Source organism: Pyrus communis, chromosome 2, assembly GCF_963583255.1.
Source record: "Pyrus communis chromosome 2, drPyrComm1.1, whole genome shotgun sequence".
Classification (NCBI taxonomy): domain Eukaryota; kingdom Viridiplantae; phylum Streptophyta; class Magnoliopsida; order Rosales; family Rosaceae; genus Pyrus; species Pyrus communis.
Genome location: NC_084804.1, coordinates 12963841 through 12986032, shown reverse-complemented (window position 1 = coordinate 12986032; position 22192 = coordinate 12963841). Strand labels below are relative to the sequence as shown.

The 22192-nt window shown below is 38.3% G+C and overlaps 1 protein-coding gene and 2 pseudogenes across 1 annotated transcript; all 3 read left to right on the top strand.

Moving 5' to 3' along the window:
- Positions 1–4: 4 nt before the first annotated feature.
- On the top strand, positions 5–4071 carry LOC137724787 (uncharacterized; annotated as a pseudogene).
- A 1647-nt stretch (positions 4072–5718) lies between these two features.
- LOC137724786 (pentatricopeptide repeat-containing protein At5g48730, chloroplastic-like) lies at positions 5719–6955 on the top strand (annotated as a pseudogene).
- A 1473-nt stretch (positions 6956–8428) lies between these two features.
- LOC137724480 (chromatin modification-related protein EAF1 B-like) lies at positions 8429–22038 on the top strand. The gene is made up of 23 exons (XM_068463220.1): positions 8429–8875; positions 10161–10362; positions 10452–10506; positions 10586–10683; positions 10793–12248; positions 12336–12455; positions 12561–12842; positions 13722–13913; positions 14332–14412; positions 14674–14731; positions 14833–15344; positions 15458–15511; positions 15780–15840; positions 15923–16119; positions 16260–16313; positions 16411–16491; positions 16611–16748; positions 16888–17004; positions 17600–17700; positions 17846–18052; positions 18170–18551; positions 19354–21170; positions 21531–22038. The coding sequence occupies exons 2-22, from the start codon at positions 10220–10222 to the stop codon at positions 21088–21090; spliced, it is 6126 nt and encodes a 2041-aa protein (XP_068319321.1). The 5' UTR covers positions 8429–8875; positions 10161–10219; the 3' UTR covers positions 21091–21170; positions 21531–22038.
- Positions 22039–22192: the final 154 nt, after the last annotated feature.

Sequence of the window (22192 nt, the reverse complement as noted above, 5' to 3'; positions counted from 1 at the left end):
GGCAATGGTGGGTCTGTATGTTTGTTTTCTTTGTTTGCTTTAAGCCTAATTAGTAATTAGTTGGGTGGATGATTGATTGTGGTTGTTGGTTAATCTCTTTCCTTTTATTTTTCTTTTTTTTTTTTTGGTTTTATAATTTTTCCGATTTTAGCTCTCGAATTGTAGGGGAGGAAAAGAGAAGGATTTTTGGGGCATTTGGGGGCAACGGGGGAGCGAGTCTTGTGGGAGGAGGAGAGGAGGTACTAGGTTCCCTCTACTTCCCCTTGTTTGTGGCAAGTACAATACTGTCATACATATGCTTCAATTTTTTTTCAGCTTATCAAACTTATTACGTGACGTGAGTAGAAATCTAAGTATAGTCGATGAAGTCTTTCAGCCCAAAAGAAGTATTAAGGCTATACATATCAACGTAATAGTTATATTATTCCTCACAACGGGATGAAAAGTTATAATAGTTTCTGGATAACGTTTTTGTTGTTTTTATGGGTTAGTTAGGGTTTAGGGTTTTATGGGTTAGTTATTTCTTTAGGAATTGTTCCGTGATCAATTAAAATAGATGTAATGAATTTTGCATTTTTGATGTGGAATTTTCATACACGTCACTTTTGTTTGGTACCATTCATTAACATAAATTGGAGCAAACTTGTAAAAAGAAGCATTTCCCAAAGAGACAAGGGAAGGGGGAAGAAAATTAGATATACAAGTGAATGGAGAGTCGGAGGCACAAGGACGATGGGTATGGCATAAGTTGGAAGACAAAGTATGGAACTCAACTGAAGGAGGAGCACAGAGCAATAGGCATGCATTTTGTTTTGGTTCATAAGATAAGTGGTGAAAATTAAAAATGATGTTAATTAGGATGAGTAACGTGTGCGGGCATGACCTGATTTGATCATTCATGTATGTGAGATTTACAAAGTAAGAATAGTCACCATTGGATAGTAATGACCTACACATAAATACATCGGAAAAAATATATATACTAATATGTACTGATTTGAAGGTTTTGTGGTGGGAAATTCGTTTGTTTCAAAGATGAGTGGTTGAAGATGTTAGGTTGTTATGAATTTGGAGATAACGACTAACTAGTTGCAATCAAAGGATAGAATGTGCAGGTTTTTGCTAGCTTAATATTGGTTCCACATGCCCATCATCTACTACACTTTTTTTATATTTCTTTTCCATGTGTAATATATGGGGTGGTATCAATACACTGGAGTATGTCATACTCCGACACTTAGAGCCATTTGATCCAATATTGAATTTAACAGTTTTAAGTGTCACATTATACATTTAAATTAGATCAAATGACTCTAAACATGGAAATATTTCATAATTAGGTGTATTGAAAATAAAATTATAATATATGACTAGTAAAATAAGTTGAGGATCTCATAGACTTTGCAAGGATCTTGATCTAATGCAAGAGTGGGACATATTTTTAATGTAGGTGTGGAATTGTAGGTTATCTTTGTCTGTAATTTGTTGACTTCACATGTCTTGCCATTGTTACTTTAAATAGTGTCACTATCTCAACGAAGAAATTAATAGAGGGCGTGGGCAACAAATGTTATTTTTCTTTACGGTTTTGCATGCATCCATAAAACGAAGAGGGTGCAGTTTCATGTGTTTAATTATTTCAATGACAATGCGTGATTGATTTTGAATGTCTATCATCGTACATACATAATTGTATGTAATTTTCTTCTTGTTTAGGGTAAGACGAGAGAGATACTAACACGTTTGTAATTCAGAAATGTTGACAAAACTATGCTAGTTTTTCCTCCCGCAAATAATTGTAGCGCTCCGCCAATGATTGGAGGAAAGGGGGTGCCGTGTATGGACTGATCAAACTTGCTAGTTTTTAGTCTAGTGACATTTTTCTCACCAAATTGAAAAATGTCTCAAATTCCAATTTTTCGAATCAACTAAAAACAACTTGGCTACTCAAAGATGAGTAGAAACTCCTACTCAAAACTCTTAGTGTTTTAAGCACAGAGCTTTGTGCTTATGATCAGAACTGTTCATATTATGAATCAAATTGTAAAGATCATCTCTGCAAAAAAATAAAAAATAAAAAAAATAAAACTAAGGTCGTTTAGTCAATCTATTATAGCAAATACGTAGATGGTTCATAGTGCTTTTACCAATATCGTTTATTTGTTTTTAAACAGTTTGATGACTAAACGATATTAATTTTAATTGATTTTTTGCAAATGCGATCTTTATAGGGTGATTTATAATATGAATGGTTCTGATTATAAACATGAAATTCTATATATTCGTGCTTTTACCAATATCGTTCATTTGTTTTTAAACAGTTTGATGACTAAACAACCTTAGTTTTAATTGATTTTTTTCAGATGCGATCTTTATAGGGTGATTTATAATATGAATGGTTCTGATTATAAACACGAAATTCTATAAATTCATAACAAACAATTTTGTGAAATTTTGAATATGAATTCCTACTCATTTTTTAGTAGTCAAGTATTGTTCATCAACTAAGACATAAGTTCAAACTGCACTTAAACATCAGCCCAATGGTTTGATAACTATCACGTTCATATGGGCCTTACCAGAATGCTATGTCTTCCCATGCTATAAGAAGCCCAATTATTTTTCTTCAAAAGGCCAATTAATTTATTAATTAATTTGACACATTAAGCAGAGACTGCACAAATAAATCGCCAAAAAACAATTAAAAACAGATAATGCCAGATAAGCACCCAACTGAAAAATTATTTATTTGCGAGTGTGTAAAAAGCGCGGCTTCTAGAGACTTCCATAGATGCTTCCGAACATCTTTCCCCTTTTAGCCACCAACTCTCCTCCGACCCCAACACCATCAAAGCCTCCAGCAAGCCTTCTTCTTCTTCTTCTTCTTCATCATCAATCTCTCTGGGTTGCTCGAACAGGTAAATTCAAATTTAACTCTTTTTTTTTGAATTTTTTTTTCTCGTTTAGGAATTTGGGATTTTGATTCGATGAAATCGTTAATTGAATTTTGATTTGTTTTCGACTTTCAGGGGTTTTTGTTGTATTTGTATTCTGTTTGGCTGTTTCAGCTACACTCACACACTTCAATAATGTCCCATATCCTTTGCAATCGGATCTGATTCTTCCCCTGTTAATTTTTTCTAAATTGTAATGATTTATGCCCTGTTTGGCTGCCGAGAAACGCCGAGAAAATCACGAATATCAGATCTTTGACTTCGTGTTGTGTTCGGCGTTCTCTCGGCAACCAAACGGATTGTAATTTGAGAATTGTGTTGTTTGTGATGCTCGAAGTGTTTTTTTGTTTGCCTTAACTGAAGCGAACGCGGAAACCAGAGGGATCGAGACCGCGAAAGGGCTCAGGCCAGGTCTGGCGGCAACAAATCCAAGCCCAAAAATGACGGATTAACCCCTGAACAACGCCGCGAAAGGTATCGATTTCGATCCCTTTTTCTCTGAGCTTCATGCCTTTCGTGTTCAATGCATTGCTTGTGATTCAATTCTGAGTTGGATTTGTGTTTGTGATTCAATTTTAAATTGGAATCTTGCTTGTGATTCAATTATGAATTGGGATTCTGTTTGTGATTGAGTTCTGATTTGGGATTTTGCTCGTGTTTCTGTTCTGAATTGGGATTTTGTTTTTGATTCAATGCTGAGTTGGGGATTCTGTTTGTTTTTCGGCTTAGGGATGCGAAAGCGCTGCAGGAGAAGGCGAAGAAGAAGGCAGCGACGCGGCAGGCCGGAGGGATCAACGTCGGCGGCAAAAAATGAGATGGGATGGAGATAATGTGAAGATTAGGGACTACATTAGGGGTTAATGTGATTGTGTGCCTTGTAATTGTATGGTGGGGTGGGAATTAGAAGGGGTTTTGTTTTTGGTTTGGGATTTGGAGTCTGTCTCTGTTTGAGTATTTGAAAATCGAGATGAACAATCAAATTTCAAGTGTTTGTTTTGGTTCTGGAAACTGCCACTAATGTGTACTTGTTAGATTCTGAAAAGCTTTCAGCTTTATGAGCCTTTGTAATCGTAATCTATTATTAAATTTGTTTCCGTTAGTACTTTTTATTCATCAATTGTAGGGGTGGAAAAAATTCCCAAAAATCTCGAACCGAACCGAAAAAATCCCGATCCCAAACCAAAAATTTCCCAAATCGAAATTCCCGAAATTTTCGGGATGCTATCCCGAACCGATCCCAAAATTTCGGTATGGGATTCGGGATTGGCTTCTTGATATTTCGGAAATCCCATACCGAACCGAAAATATATAATATTAATTATTATATATATATATTATTCTTTTATAATTGATGATAGTAGTTTCTAATTCATGCTCTGCAACCTGGAATGCCCTACACCTTGCATATTTTTCATGTTTTGTTTGATATTCATGTGGATTTTATTATTGTTGCTGCCATGACTGATGATTTTAGAAGGCTTGATTCTTTTGTCTCTCAACATATTGCAAAAAGGGTTTAATTAATTTGAATTTTGACTATGATAAAAACAGTCAGGCATGCCAGTGTTCAATTAAATGGTAGTGTGAATGAAATGAAATTCCTAGTTCATGAATGTGTTCTTGAATTATATATTTGAAGAACAATTTATAATTTCATATTTCAATTTGGGATTCCCGATTTGTCCCAAAATCCCGAAAATATTTCGGGATTCCCGAAATTTGGGATTCCCGAAAATTTGGTTTGGGATTGGTCTTCAAATTCCCGTCCCGAAAAATTTTGGTTTGGGATTCGGGATACTAGTTTCGGTATGGTATCCCATACCGAACCAACCCTAATCAATTGTACATCGTGCGATTAGTTTTTGTCAGGTACTGTTTATATTCAATTTTAATTAAAAAAATGTACAATGATTTTTGACCGTATACGATGAACAAATGTGATTAGAGAATTTTCAGGATTTTTATAAAAAGGATCCCGCAAGGATCCTCCACGGACCAGCATCAAGGTGACGATGATGGTAATTAACCATTTTGTTGATTGTTGTTCACATCGGCCGCCAAGTTAACTCGGTGGCCCATAGACCAGCCCGGTTTGCCCTCCGTTGTGGAGATGAACGTACTTGGTGTGATGAACCTCCTACTCTAATTAGTGATTTGCTTGTGGAGGATATTGCTTCACCCTGTACAAACTAGCCTGTTCTTGGCTTTGTTGACGTTGGTGTCGAACTAAACTGATTTGATTACTTATATAACTTATTGATGGAATGAAGAATTCTTAGGGTAGGAAATGAACTCAAATACTTTTTATTCCTCTTCAGTGACAACTCAACGTGCTTACAATGAAGAAGAAAAACCTGTATAGCATATCAAGCACGTCATTCGTAGGGCAGCTCACGTAAGAATCATAAGGATTTTTGCATTTGGTCGGTTCGCAAATATTATTGGACTCATCTGGTATGACAAGTGACAGAGGATGAATTGGGTTTTCAGAAATTCTATCCGGTTTTGTACTTGTTTTCCTTGGTTGCTGAGAAATGTAGGAAAATGAGAGAGATTGACATTTTGAGTACTGGGATTTTGGTGTTTTGTTTGGAATGGGGTAGCTGAAGGGTCTACTCTGATGCCTTCAAGCAATTAGTTTGCTGGATGGCTTGAGTTTTATTTGAATTTTGGTGTTTCGTTCAGCTCAATTTCGTTTTGTTTGCTTAGAATGCGTAGAAAAGGTTCGATTTTCAGCTTATGGGGACCCTTGAAAATCAGCATAATGTTAATCCTGGTAGCTGATTGTGATTATTGTCACTGTTTATATTTTCATAGAGAGATGAATGAACATATTACGAGCCTCTCTTCTCATGGTCGTTTTATCTTTTATACTTTCAGGTTTTTGAACTACTACTGGAGCTGCTCTGGTACCGACCTAATGTTGTTGTATACGTTAAGCTAATCGTCATGCTGGAAATGTAAGAAACCAGAAAAGGACTGCGAGCTTCATGAAGTTATAATTGAAGAAGGTTGTGATGTCAACACTGAATCTTACACTGTTCTTGTACCTGCCTATGGTAGGAACGACCTCTTTGACAAAGCATTTTCCCTCCTCGAGTTGATGAAGAATACTTCTGATGTCCATACTTACTCAATCCTCTTAAAATCCTGTCTGCAAGTTTTTGCATAAGACAAAGTACAAGATCTACTATCGGATATGGAAACTCAGGGGATAAGACCCAACACCATCACATACACTACGCTCATCAATGCCTATGTCAAATCTAAAAAATTTGCAGAGATGGAATCAACACTTGTGGAAATGCTTAGCGAACAGGATTGTGAGCCTAATGTTTGGCCGATGAACTCCATACTGAGAGCCCTTGGCGACAGCGGGCAAATAGAAAAACGGAAAAGTGTTTTGAGAGGTTTCAGAGTGCTGGGATCTAAGCCAATATCACGACTTTCAACATTCTCCTAGATTGCTATGGAAAAGCTGGGAAATATGAGAATGTGAGTGCTGTGATGGAATACATGCAGAAATATCATTACTCGTGGACGATTATGACATACAATGTGGTGATAGATGAATTCAGGAGGGCTGGGGATTTGAAAGAAATGGAGTGTCTGTTTAGACTAATGCGATCAGAGAGGATCAAGCTAAGCTGTGTCACACTTTGCTCACTCGTAAGGGCATACAGCCTAGCCGGTAATCCTGAAAAAAAATTAATGGTGTTTTACGTTTTGTGGAGAATTCAGATGCGATGCTCGATACAGTGTTTTTCAATTGCTTGGTTGATGCTTATGGGAGGATGAGAGGCTTCACATAAATGAAGGGGGTGCTTGAGATAATGGAGCAAAAAGGATGTAGGCCAGACAAGGTTACATATACAACTATGATTAAAGCTTTTTCCATCAACAAGATGATTGACCACGTGAAAAGACTCCGCGAACTTATGGAATCAGCAGAAGGAAGTCAGATGACTTTATTCCGAAAAGAAAAACCTGACTTTCGGTGAGCTCTTTTTGCAGGCCATCCATCCCTGAGGTATACTGTTACTCTACATTATCATTGTTTAAAAGTGATTCCTGATTTGTGTACATGAATACTGAATACATTTTTCTTCAAAGGCCTCCTGGGATTAGGGAAACCCTCTTCCATACAGTGTTAGCAATATTTTTCCTCAGCAGGTTCTTCCCAGTCACGGCTGGGGTGCCCCTCAATCTTATGACAGAGCTTACAAACTATACCATGGCCAGGGCTAACAGTAGCGCCACGTGGGATTTAGGTACAGGTATTTGTCACTCCAGTGCACATCCTCCTTCAGGCAAATCGAAAGCAGCACGTTCAGTTCGAGTTGAGCCATATGTTTGGTAAGGTATATGGTGTAGCCGTGGGTAAACCTGAAAAAAATGATGGCGTTGTACATTTCATGGAGAATTGAGACGTGATGCTTACTTGATATTGTGTTTTTCAATTGTTTGGTTGGTTAATGCTTATGGGAGGATGGAATGCTTCATGCTTCTGTACCTTATCATTGTTTATTACCAATGATAGCGCATCCTATCCTATGCTAAATACAATTTCCAATCCAATTCTCGACACCAAACGAGAACCTAAACTGCATACATACAATAAATCTTCTTCAAACAAGAATTCACTTATCTTTTAAGAAAAAAAGCATGTATACATTTAGTATTCTCGTCTCCTTCAAGCATGTCCTTCGACAGTGGGGCATGATACTGCCCCTTTCCGGACCCTGTCATGGAAATCATCGTTAGAGAGAGAACAAGAAAGTTTGGCTGGATTTCGGCGTTTACGTTATTTTAAAAGAAAAAATAAGGATGTTCAAGAAAGGATGCGTAAGTGATGAATTAAATTTTGACGTGGACAAGCTAGATATGTGTTAATTCACATGACACTAGCGTTAAATGATGACGTTAACAAATTTTGAAGTGTTTTAACTCTCAATTATCTATGAAGTTTTGAATCTTCAAACTCACCTCTTGTAATCAAGCAAATTTAGGTTTTAATTTGGCTAAAAGTGGTCGATTAGGGATTTAGAGTTCCATTTAATGCTAATGACATTATCATCGAGTGTTGGTGATCTTAAAGGAAGAAATATCTAGTGATTATAAATGTTCAACTCACAATTAAAATGTGCATAGCAAGAAATGAAATATCAATTAAATACGATTTTGAAGAAAATCACAAGTACGTAAATAAAGATATATCATAAAATCTACTTCGAATGACTATAACAGTTAATTTACAGTTGAAATGTAGATATCAATAAACAAACATAACGAAAACCGAGTTAAATTTATGTGAAATTGAAGTATTACAACAGATGATAATAATCAATCGGACAATTTCCTTTTTGGTGATTAAAAAACAAATGAGAGTAAAAAAATAAAAATAAAAATAAAAATAAAATTCATGTATTTAAATTTTGGCCTGTTTCTTCTTCCTCATCGAACCAACCCCAATCGAACTCGAAAAAATAAAATTTTAAGGGACGTAATAATAAAAAGCCCAAAATGTACGTCCAATTTCTCTAAGCCCTCTTCGTTCGTGTTCGTCTTCTTCCCCCATGTGCACAGAGCCCACTATTCGCAGAGGTCGCGTACTCCCCAAACTCTTCACCCCCAAATACGCAACGAGAACATCAATCCGAAAACCTAATTCCCCAAACCAGAAATCAGTCAATTGCAGATTGAGAGTTTCTCAGCAAGTGTAAGCATCCATTTCATGGCTGACATTTGGAGAGAGGTCTTGTGTTCTAGGGCAAACTTGGTCCCGTTCCATTTCTGAGCGTTTATTTTTTTTTGTGTTTGTTCAAAACCCTAGGAGAGAGAAATTTCCCGAAATTGAAGTCCCCAGTGGCACCACAGTCGTGCCCTAGCTCGCAATTTTGCTACCGTGTTCCCAATTGCAGGTATTTTTGCTGCTCTGTTCGTGTTAGGTTTTTGTCACGTAAACCCTAGAATTTTTGAAATTAGGCGTTTGCTTGAATTAGGGTTTCGCTTGTTAGGACAATTTGTGGGGAGGTGTCTTGCGTTATGATTCTGTAATGCCGTGTGATTGAATGCTTGGAGGTTATAGCGTAAGTTTTGCTATCAGTGCGCTTATTGTTTTGACATGGGATTGAATGCCGGAATTAGAAGTCCCCCTCATGGGGAATTGAGTATGTTCTTTATTTGAGTTGTATGCCAGTAGCTTTGTAGCTTTAGTGGGTGTATCTGAAAGTGCACATGTGGGAATTCGAAGGAAATCATTCTCTGCAAGCCTCTTGCATGCAATTGTTGCTCAAAATTTTAGCGTTATAAGTACCGAATACGTACGGTATATATTATGCAAGTAATGACTTACCATAATTTGGCCCTTGCTTTTTCATGTTCCTATTTTTTGGCAGACCACATATTTCCTTTTCTGTACTTAGCTGTTTGAACTAGGTTTCACCTGTTCAGTGGTTAGTGCTTGTTTTGAACCTGATGACTTTCCACTCATGCAATGTGGCTCTTATATTGCCCTTCAATTTTGCCCTTGAATATTTAGCATCTCGTGGATTTGATTTAAATTGTGGACTGCTATGCAGACTAAATCTACCATACATTGATATAAATTGTGGAAAATCATTTTCTGAGACCCGGAGAATGTCCTCATAATTTTGGTGGTGTTTATGATCATGTTGAATTCACATTCTTCCTTCCTCTTATTTTTTATTATTTGAAGTTCTTTAAATGCTTTAATATGCATTTCCTCCTACAACTCGTTGATTTCTGGGACGAGAGGAACTATAGTTAGATTTGGTCTAAGAATGGAATCCGCAGCCATAATATGATGTTTCATGTATACATTAGCTGCTTATCTTACCCTTCTAAGTTTGTTTGTTGGGATCAATATGAGTTTGACAATCTGCATATCTTTGTATATGTCTGTTTCAATTTGATTTCAAGCTTTTTGTGCTGGTAAATCATGTTATACCTGTTTCTAGTTCTGTTTAAAAGAACATTAAAACTCAAGACTGTTCAGATGCTTTTCAGTCGAATGGGGACATTTTTTTCCTGGTTGCTTATGGTGCAGCAATTCAAATTTAGTGAACTAAAAGTTTATTTTCTTATTACTTGTGTTATCAGGTTCTTCTCCTTTGTTTATAAATAGAAAATTACATAGTAAGTTCCTGATTCTTATTTGATTTTTTTTTATATCTGTGCCTTCAGTAATTTTTGTAGACTTTGGATAAGATGGGAGATTAAAGACTCTGGGCATTAAGGTCGGAATGCATGGATGTGGCTCAGGATCTGCTCTCCTAGTAAATGCAGAGGTTGATTCCATGGGTGGAGTGGTTGACAGCGGAGTTGGTATTGGTTTGAAAACCTCTCCACGCCGAGCAGCAATCGAGAAGGCCCAAGCAGAGCTTAGGTTTGCTTTCCCTTCTTCTTTAACTTTTATATTTTGATATTTTCATATCTGCATGTAGTACACTATGAACTGTTATTTTCTGATAACAGGCAGGAGTATGATGTGAGGGAGGAAAGAAGAAAGGAACTAGAATTTCTTGAGAAAGTATGGAAATTTAATCTCATGGTGCTGATTTATTTTTGACTTCTTCATGTACTGATTATCACTATTTAATTACTTTCAGGGTGGCAATCCTTTGGACTTCAAGGTTGGGAATGGAGCTTCTGTTAGTGTTCAGTCTACTTCACTCACTGATCAGCAACCAGAACAGTTTGTGACCAGGTAGAATTTTAATTCACTTGTTCATAAATGGGTTGTAGATTACATGATTTTTCATTAAATTTCTAATTCTCTTCTATTTTCTTTCCTTATGTCGTTGTTTTGATTTCAGTGAAGCAAAAGGTAGTTTTGCATTGACTGCATCACCGCATGGGGACTCTGTTGAAAGTAGCGGTCGACCAGAGGTTCCTACACTTTGTGAACCTAATAGTGCTGATAATCTCTTACTCTTTGATGCTGACAATGATGTTCCTGATGGTGAAAGGAATTCTATGCATCTTAGTAGAAGGAATAACAATGGTCCATCAGAACAGTCTTCCCAGATGGATGGGACTCAAAACCCCAAGGAGTCAGAAGACTCAGCTATATTCCGTCCATATGCTCGAAGGAACAGGTCCAGACCAAATCGTGATGGCACTCGATCAAGTTCAACAGATATACATGGTCGTGGAGGTCAGGGATCTTCTTTACCTTCTCGTGGGTTGTCAAAGGATCCTAAGAGGCCGATATCTGAAACTAACAACCAAAAGGACCAGAATATACCTTCTGGCCCTAACGTAAAGTATGTGAGTTCAAATGGTGATATTGTTCCCAAGATTGTAACTTCTGATAATCAGTTCGATATGGACTTGGAGGGGGTGCAAGCCCCTGAAGTAATTACTGGTCCAATGAAAGATGGATATCAAAACAAATTGGATGTTACAACTCTTAAAAGTTTGAGGGATAGCCAACATAGTCAACCATCTCAGATTGATGCTCAGGAAACCCCCATTGATGTTTCTGAGAGATCTGATGTTTTTGCAGACAGGGAACCACTAGCATCATCCGTCCTTGAGTGTCCTCCTTGTGCTGCTACAACAAAGACTGAAAATGAACTTAGTTCGGTGCAGATGAATGGGTTTAACAATCTAAATAGAGAGAGTAAAAGTGTGCCACATGAAGGTCAAATTAGCAGTGCAGCTCTATGCCCAAAGGGTTTAGATTCAGAGTCTTCTTGCACCCAAACTAGTTTAGGATTAGATGTAAATAATGACAGTGACATGTGTACTACTACGAGGAACGCTGATAATGGAAATATTATTGAATCATCAGATGTGGATGGGACACAAAATCTAGCTGGCGGCGTAATGTTTCAAGAAGATAAGGAAACCAAAGCTGTTGACAGTGGTGCTATTGTTAATGATAACCAGGCTTCTGTTTGTCAAAAGAACTCTGGCAATAGCGAAGTCAAAGTTGAGGAAGACATGAGTCAAAGTAGATCTGAGTTGCATAATGAAGTTAAGCTGCATTCAAACGTTGAGGGAGAACAACCAAGTGACCCTCTAATATCAGAAGCTGTTAAGAAGGTGGATGAAGCTTTGGATAATAGTTCCAACATCAACAAAGAGAACTTTTCTACTGGCATATCCCAGGGTCCTCAAGAATCATCAATGCATGAGGTTCCTGGGACTGTTTTGTCAGGGAAAGATACTGCTGCAGGTTCTGACTGCCAGACTCCTAGAGTTCACTTGAAGGTGGTAGACAAGGCACATGAGGATTCTATTCTGGAAGAGGCTCGAATTATAGAGGTTATTTCCCGCTTTCCTGCAATTTATGATGTCTAATTTTACAAACTTTGAAGGATCTTTTACTTACTTCTTCAATTGCATAAACAGGCCAAGCGTAAGAGGATTGCTGAATTATCTGTTCGTTCTTTACCATCGGAGTATTGCCGAAAGTCTCAGTGGGATTTTGTCCTTGAGGAAATGGCTTGGTTGGCAAATGATTTTGCACAGGCATGATATTGTGATTATATACGTATTGTGGAAACTAACTAATATTAATATATCTATATTTGTTAGTTTTGTAAACATTTTTATTCATTTATTTTGTGTTTATAGGAGCGTCTTTGGAAGCTTACTGCTGCTGCTCAAATATGTCATCGCGCTGCTTTTACTTCTCGGTTGAGAATTGAATCCCAACATCAACATTGGGAGCTAAAAAAAGTGGCTCATGACCTGGCAAAGGCTGTCAACCAATTTTGGGTTTCAGCTGAGACCCTTTTGAAGGGCAACGGTTCAAGTTCTTGTCAAAAGGACTGTAACTACGATTTGGTTGGATCAATGAGGATTGATGGGAACACAACTTCTCAAGACAAGAATGGGGAACCCAATATGGCACTGGTCATTTTTCTTACCTTTCTATCAATGGTTGTTACTTTTGATCGATTTAGTTATAGGAATCACATGCTATGAAGGTGGTTAGTTTCCCTTTACTATTAGTATCTGGTAACTGTTTAATTATTGGTCCATGTCTGACAGTCAATTTTGTTGTGATACACATCTTTGGTGGTTACTTTTTTCGTGCGAACTTTTAGATTACTTGATAAGCTAATCTATTATTAATTGCTGTGAGATATAGAGAGAGAGTTTATGCCATAAGAAAATAATCTGTCACCTTAAGCATGAATCAGATTAAGTATTTACCATTCTCAAGGTTATTTTGAACTTGCAGAACTTAGAGAGGCTTGTAGGAGTTCTGGATGCATACAATTCTCTTCTTTATGTATTGCGCCTTTAAATAAAAGGAAAACTAATGAAAAGGGCTTGAAAACTTTGAGTTTTAATCAAAAGGACAAAAAGGAGTTGCAAGTGAATAGTACTAGGAGTGACTTTTTAGGGTAAAAATGTCCTTTTTCGTTAAAGTGAACAGTACCGGGAGTGTTTCGTTAAAACTCCCTTAAATAAATGATCAGAGTTATGCTAAGTTTATAGTTTCAAAGAGGGTCGCAAAATGCTTTAGTAATCTCTATGAAAAAGTACTCACGTGGATGTTTGAATTTGACTTACGTAATTTTCTTTTGCCTATTTTAAGCTTGAATGAATTCTCTAAATTTTGAGATGCACCTCCTGGTTGTTTGCTTAAAGATGCTTTCATTGGCTGAAAAACTTGTTTCATGCGTTCATTGTTTGTATCCATTGATACTGTGCTTATAGGCCAGAAGATGCCATAACTTTTGTCTAACATGTATGTGCTATATGTTGTTGATCAATAATGGTCAGGAGCCAAGCAACGATTTGGAAGCACAGCATCCCCGAAAAGATCTTGCACTTTCAGTGCGGGGATACGCAGTGAGATTTTTGAAGTATAACAACTCTCTGGGTCCTGACCGTCAAGCACAAGCACCTGCTACTCCTGAGAGAATTTCTGATTTAGGCATTACAGAAATGTCGTGGGAGGATCATCTTACAGAGGTATGTTCATGTTCTTGATGATTATTTTTGTTGGCGAAGCTATCTATGTTGACATTGGCCACCCATCTCTCCATCCTACCCAACCTCTGTTCATCTGTCTCTCTCTCTTTCTCGTTCTTTATATTATCTGTCTCTCTCAAATACGCAAACTTGCACGAAGGTGATAAGTATCTATTATAACATGGAAATTATTTAGGGGTCCCTTCCCATGTGTTATATCTTTAAGGGATAACTCTTGCATGCCTTTATGCTTTATTTTCTTTTTAATATATATTTTATATATGTATATAAAAATTTATACATTTGCAACCATAGGGGCTTATACCTCGAATCTGGTAGACGCAAGCTAGGGCAACCTGAATTCTATTCAGAGCTTTTTATTGTTTGTTTCTTAAAAACTGAGATTTTGTTTTTGCAGGAAAATATCTTCTATGCGGTTCCCTCTGGTGCAATGGAAACCTATAGAAAATCAATCGAATCTCATTTGGTTCAGTTTGAGGTAAATGCAATGTGCACTAGCGTTATTGATTAGGTGCTTCCTGTTTCTGGTTTCTCCAAGGATTTATCACATTTTATTTGGAGAATCTGGGGAACCAAATTCCACTGTGAATTGGTTACTCGTATATGTATTGGTTATCATAGAAAGGAATTTCTTGTTTATATTGTGCCTCTTGCAGACGGTTTCTTACATAATTGATTTGGTAACTGTTTGGTTCATTTTGGTTTATTATTGCTGATTTAGCGACCTGCAAAATTTCAGAGAACTGGTAGTAGCATGCAAGAGGAGGTTGAGACATCTATGTATGATGCAGGAGCAGGTACAAACTCAAAACTATTTTTGTATAACTAAATTGAGTTCACTTTTATTTTATTTGTATAGCAAATCCTGTGCTTATTAAGTTGTTCTATTCAATCTCAGAGTTCGGTTTTCAAGAGGCTGCATATGATGAGGATGAAGGAGAAACAAGCACCTATTATTTGCATGGAGCATTTGAAGGTAGCAAGTCATTAAAATCTAACCTGAAGAAACAAAAGAACTTGAAGTTATATGCTTCTAGGTCATATGAAGGAGCTGATTTGCCTTATGGCAACTGCACGACGGCAACTCACCCGTCCATGTTGATGGGGAAAAGGCCTGCTAGTCTCAATGTTGGTTCAATTCCAACGAAACGCATGCGCACTGCTTCCAGGCAGAGGGTCGTTAGTCCATTTGGTGCTGGAGCTAATGGGAATGTTCTGGCTTCGATTAAGACAGATGCTTCAAGTGGTGATACTAATTCTTTTCAGGATGATCAAAGTACTTTACATGGTGGATCTCAGTTCCAGAAAAGTGTGGAGGTTGAATCTGTTGGGGACTTTGAAAAGCAGTTACCATATGACTATGCAGAAACATCAATGAAGCCTAAAAAGAAGAAGAAGGCCAAACATCTGGTACATGAAGTACTCATAATTCAGCTGGACTGAGTTATCCATGGAATAATATGGAAGGTTCTTTCGTTTCCTTACCTTAATTTCTGGCTAAGTTTATTGTATTATGGTTGCAGGGTTCTGCCTATGATCAAGGATGGCAGCTGGATTCTGCTATACTTAATGAACAGGTAATTAGTAATATTGTTAGATATGATCTGGGTCTGCCATGCTTAATAATTTCTTCTTTTTTATTTTTTTTATTTTTTTTATTTTTTTAACAATTGTGCATTATTCTTTTGGATTGTGTTTTCTATTTCTATGCAGTTTCTTATTTTGCAAGCTTGATCTTTAGTTTATGCAGTTTAAATTTCATCCTCCCTCAATTAAGTGTTGCGATGAATCCTATGAACTATATTCTGAAGTGCTAATCAAATAACTGACGGTGTCTTGAATTAGCAGAGGGATAATTCCAAAAAGAGATCGGAGGGTCATCATTATGAATCCAGTGGAACAATTGGTAACTGTCTTCACTTGGATATTTGTTTTGGGCTTCGATTTGAAAATGCGGTGGAACTCTCTCAGTTATGTATTTGTTTTAGGTTTATACGGGCAACATACAGCCAAGAAGCCAAAGTTATTAAAGCAATCTCTAGATAATACTTATGACAGTATTACTCCAATGCCTGGATCCAATCCTTCTCCAGTGGCATCCCAAATGAGTAATATGTCCAATACCAGTAAATTTATTAAGTTGATTGGTGGTCGAGACAGGGGACGGAAAACTAAATCACTAAAGGTAACTCTTTGGTGATACCCTGTTTGACAGTGTGCTCACACTTGACCCCCCTTTATTGTGCTGTTATTCCTAAAAAAATAAAAAAATAAAAACCTTTTGCTTACGTCTTATACTGTGAATGTGAATTTAACCTTTTGCAGATGTCTGCTGGGCAGCCAGGTTCTGGAGGTCCATGGTCCCTTTTTGAAGATCAGGTTAATATGTCATTATTGATTTTATCAAATTGTTCTCTCTTCAGTTGTTATACAGTTGCCAATAACTGAACAAAACTTACTGTTTTTTTTACCTTAGGCACTTGTTGTTCTTGTACATGACATGGGCCCAAATTGGGAACTCATAAGTGATGCAATCAATAGCACGCTGCACTTGAAGGTTAGTGTTATTTCTGGAGCACCTTCTGATGCTAATTGTCTATTGCGAGGATGATCTATGTGCATTTGAAGTGTTGGTTTTCATAGTCTATGTCTTGCTCTTGTGACTGTACCATGCAGTGTATTTTTCGCAAGCCTAAAGAGTGCAAGGAGCGTCACAAAATATTGATGGATATGAATTCTGGTGATGGCGCTGATAGTGCTGAAGATTCAGGATCTTCTCAACCTTATCCATCTACAATACCGGGCATTCCGAAGGCAAGAGTGTGTTCTTTAAAGTGCTTCCTTTAAACTATTAAGTTGACCTCACACTGTTTCATCTTCAGCATGAGAGACCTGCATCTATCAGGATAATTCTACTTACTTTTGTTGGTTGGTGTTTCTGTTTTTCATGCAGGGCAGTGCCCGACAATTATTTCAACGCTTGCAAGAGCCAATGGAAGAGGATGTTCTCAAATCTCATTTTGAGAAAATAATTAACATTGGTCAAAAGCATCATTATCGGAGGAGTCAGGTTAGTGAAAATAAGTATAGATTTTCTCAATCAGTGCAGTGGCCCGACTTTGATTGATATTGTTGTCAATGTCTCTGTAGCTAGACCATCCTTATGATCACAAGTTTAGACCTTTCCACTAAGGAAGAATCATTTTACAGTGATTAATGCTGGACCTTATTGTTGGATTACATGCTACACTTGAGATGCCAATCCTTTTAGTTTGGTGATCTGACTGGGCGTTTTTTAATATTGTCATCATCGAAACTGGCGATTTTGATCCATAGGATCATAAAGGTTTTTGTAAATTTTAATATTCAGCAGTACCTTACATCTTAAACCCAAAACAGTGAGCGTTGTCAATTTTCTGTTAATGATCCCAGTTTGAATTAAATGGATTGTTCAACCCAACTCGAAATATATGTGAGATAAAGGTAGTTGAGTTCAAGTTCAATTGAAACAAATTATTGTTTAGATTCTCACGAGAATGGACAGTACATGGTTGGGATCTTGAAGCAATTTAATTACCCTGTTTTTCTCTTATGCTTGCTTCAGTATTATTGGAACTCCTTTTTGAATCCTAACAATAACTTCTTGTGATTGTGTATTTATGAAGAATGAAAACCAGGATCTGAAACAAATAACGACTGTCCACAATTCTCATGTTATGGCCCTTTCCCAAGTCTGTCCAAATAACTTGAATGGAGGTGTTCTAACGTAAGTTCTTGTTCTTGTGTGCCAACAATAGTCTACTATTCCATGTTAATCATCTGTCCATCTTTGTCGGTATGTTAAAGATATCTCGTTTACTTGTTCTCCTTCCAAGATTCTACGTATTAAGTATTGGAATTTATGTGTGAAGGCCTCTTGACCTGTGTGATACCACTTCATCAAGCTCTGATGTCCTTGGGTATCAAGGATCTCATGCTAGTGGTTTAGCAATGTCAAATCAGGGTGCCATGGCGTCACAACTTCCTTCTGGGCCAAATGCCTTAATACAGGGATCATCTGGTATGGTTCTTGGAAGCAACTTGCCATCCTCGTCTGGTCCACTTAGTGCCAACATCAGGTACTGTGTTTCTATCGGTTGTTATTGTCACTTTGGTGTACATTATTTTTATAAAATTCTTCATACATGCTTTTAATTTATTTGTTAATCCTATGTATCCCATTATTCATGGTACAGAGATGGTAGATACAGTAGTCCAAGAACATCATCTTTGCCAGTTGATGAGCAGCAAAGAATGCAGCACTACAATCAAATGTTGTCTGGTAGAAACATTCAACAGTCTGGCTTGTCTGTGTCTGGAGCTCTTCCAGGAACTGATCGTGGAGTTCGTATGGTTCCTGGTGGAAATGGTATGGGCATGATGTGCGGGATGAACAGAGGCATGCCAGTGTCAAGGCCAGGATTTCAGGGAATGGCTTCATCATCTATGCTTAACTCTGGGAATATGCTTTCATCCAGTATGGTGGGGATGCCAAGCCCTGTAAATGTGCACTCTGGAGCTGGTTTGGGTCAGGGAAACTTGATGTTAAGACCTCGCGATGCTTTGCATATGATGCGGGTGAGTTGTTGACGCACCTACATTGTTTAACACTAAGATCTAACTCTGTGATGGTAGCTTTTAGAGAAAGCATCAAATGGTTCATAGCTTATGATTCCTTTGTCCTCAAGGATTGATTTTTTGCAGGTTGGGGTTAAATGTGCCCAACTTGCAAGTTGCAATAGTTTGTCAAACCGCATTCATTTTTTTTAGTTTGATTATTTTTTTCCAGTTTCTCCTGCCAATCTGGGAGTGCAAAGTGGAAGAAGAAAGGCTAAAGTTGAATGTGCTTAGTTGAATGGTGTCAACCATCTTCACTAGTTTTATCTTATTGTTTTATTTTGTTTTTTCCTCCCACCACTTTGGGGGTGGAAAGAGGGGAAGAGGGAGGTATGTCCTTGGGGTATTTAATGTTGGTTACTTTCGATCTGTTGGTTTCCTCCCCTCCTGTCAGGCTTTTGTTTTGTATCGAAATGCATCCTGAAGTTTGAATTGTGGTATGTATATATTTAATTCTTTAGGTTTTAGTTTTATCGATCAAAAGTTAAAACCTTAGCCCTCACTTCACCCTCATTAACTTCTATTGGCAAGGCTGGAAATGGAACTTCTGTTCACACTTAAGTTTGATTATCTAGTGTTACACTTGGAACAATCACTTGTCATTTCACTGCTTTTCTAGGTTGCCGTTCTTGGCAGACACATTTTGATGAGAAGATTTGATCATCTCCTTTCCTTTCTCAATAGTCAATGTTTTACGCTTCTAATTATCCAAATCCACCAACGTTTTATGTTTACTTGACTATTGAGTTTTTTTTTGTCATAGCCTGGCCATAATCCGGAGCATCAAAGGCAACTTATGGTTCCAGAACTTCAAATGCAGGCCACACAAGGGAATGGCCAAGGAGTTGCTCCATTCAATGGGTTGAGTTCTGGTTTTCCTAATCAGCAAACTCTGCCATCTGCTCAAACATATCCAGGCCATAGCCCACAGCAGCATCAGATATCCCCACAACAGTCCCATGCACTCAGCAACCCTCATCACCCTCATCTTCAAGGCCCGAATCATGCTACGGGGTCGCAGCATCAAGCCTATGCCTTCCGCGTGAAAGAAAGGCAGTTGCAACAACGGTATTTGCAGCAGCAGCAACAACAGCAACAGTTTTCTGCATCTAATTCTTTGGTGCCACAGGTCCAGCCGCAGGCCCAACTTCCCATGTCATCAACTTTGCAAAATAGTTCCCAACTTCAGTCGCAAACTTCACCTCACCCGGCGTCTGTGTCCCCTATGACACCATCTTCCCCAAGGACTCCCATGTCATCCCAGCACCAGCAGAAACATCATCTGCCATCCCATGGCTTTAGCCGGAATCCTGGTGCTGGTGGGATGACCAATCAGATAGGGAAGCAACGACAAAGACAACCACAGCAGCACCATCTTCAGCAATCCGGTAGGCACCACCCTCAACAGCGGCAAATTACGCAGTCTCAGCAGCAGGCTAAACTTTCAAAGGGAATGGGAAGAGCCAATTCAATGGTGCATCAGAACCTCTCCATTGATCCTGCAAACCTCTCTATTGATTCTTCTCAACCTAATGGACTTGTGCCTCCAGGAAGCCAGTCTCTTGAGAACGGAGAACAGTTCATGCAATTGATGCAAGGTCAAGGTGCATATTCTGGGTCTGCCCTTAATCCAGCAACATCGAAACCATTGGTCCCCCAATCACCAAACCATTCTCAGTTGCAGCAAAAGTTACTTTGTAGTGCACCGACCAATTCATCAAAGCACCTCCAGCAAATGCCTTCGCATTCTGATAATATCACTCAGGGCCAGGTTCCACCAGTTCCTTCCAATCATACGATATCTGCTTCAGATCAAACTGGCTCTCCATCAGGTATGGCTTCCAACCACCAGCAGCTGCAGCCGCAATCACAGGCACAGCAACAACAAAAGCAAGCTAATCAAACTCAGCCTTATGTTCAGAGAGTGCTGCAGCAGAATCGCCAAGTGAATTTGGAGATTCCAAATAAGTCTCAAAATGATCTAACTCAAGGTGATGAGCAGCCTGTGAATGGTGCTTCGCCGGTAGGTGTGAGCACGGCAATTCCTCAGTCCTGTATTGATTCATCTAGTGTAGTTCCAGTTCCTTCTGCCATTCCTCAGTGGAAATCATCAGAAGCAGTATATGATGCTAACATGCCGAATTCAACTGCTCAAGTGGGTCCAGTTGGGAGCCCCCCGCTAACAAATTCTTCTGGGAATGAACCTGGGCCACCTATCAGTCAAGGGTTAGGCCCAAGAAAGTTATCTGGAAACTTGCTCTCTCATGGACATAATGTTGGAGCACAGTGGCAGCAGCAGCAGCTACTGCAACGGTCTCCTTCGCTGCCATCCCCATCTCAACAACATTACCAGCAACAAGAACAGCAGCAGCAGCAGCAGGAACAAGAGTCACCCCAACATCAACTGCCTCTGCAACAGCAGTCTCAGCAGCAAATGCAGCATCTGCAAGCAGGGCAAGGAAGTTTGTATATGATGTCTGGTAATTCAAAACCAGAATGAATGATTCTAAGGAATGAGCAGCTGCAGCAACCGGTCCTGCCAGGGTTGGATCTGCATGCCCTTGGTACAGCGGTGTACAGGTAGTTGCTATTCTTTAATTACATAAGATGGATATAATATGATAAGGCTTTGCATAAACTTAAATGTGTCACCAAAATCATCACAAAATTATTCTTTGGCTTATTGGTTTTCCATTACTTGCAAACCTTTCCGGGGTCAAGTGTAAAATTGCTTTGTTTTTCCCCTTTTGTTGTCTTCTTTCTGTCTTTCTCCGTAGTAGGATCTGTCTTCCACTTGATGATTGCTGATTATTGCTTTAATGGTCAAATGCTAGTTTATATATTATTTTACTGTATGAGATGTCTATTTTTTGTAGTCAACGGAGTCCTGTGTTTCAATCTTAAAAACAAATCTGATTTTGGTTTGGGGTTTAATGCCAGATGAAGCTGATTATTCGACAAGGGCATTGACAGGAAGAGAGTTGGTCATGGTATTTGCAGGTTTTGTGAAATATGTAGCTGGACTATCGAAGTGATGTTGCAAGGCATTTTGCTTGTCTTTGCAAACCATGTAAATTACCACGGGGCTAGAGTTCTGGGAAGATAGAGATCAATGTAGAGGTACGTGTACAGGGCTCGTATCTTTCCATTTCTAGTACCTGTCGGGCTTTTTTTTTTTTTTTTTTTTTCCAATTTTTTATTTCTTTTTCTTGGTCTCCCAGCATATTTGTCGAGGGTCCTTATTTCTTTTTTGGCCCAGTAGATTAGTGCATGTGTTACTACCCTTTTCAGATCAAAGGGCGTTGCAATCATTTTTATGGGCAAAAAAGCCTTTTGCAAAAATCTTGTGAATATTAGAGATGTCTGGTGTATACATTGGTGAATGGGATTAGAACAATCATCATCTGTCAATGCCATGTCGTAACTTGTAACGATTCGCAGTTTATAATGCAAAGAGTCCTGATAGCTGTTCATCCACATCTGGTTTTTGTTAAAAGCCAACAGGCATCTGTATTGCATAAAATTTTCTGCTTTCAACTTTGTGTTGGGAGCTCCTCAGATTTTTACTTTCCGTCAATGGGCGACCGTTTGATTGATGTTGG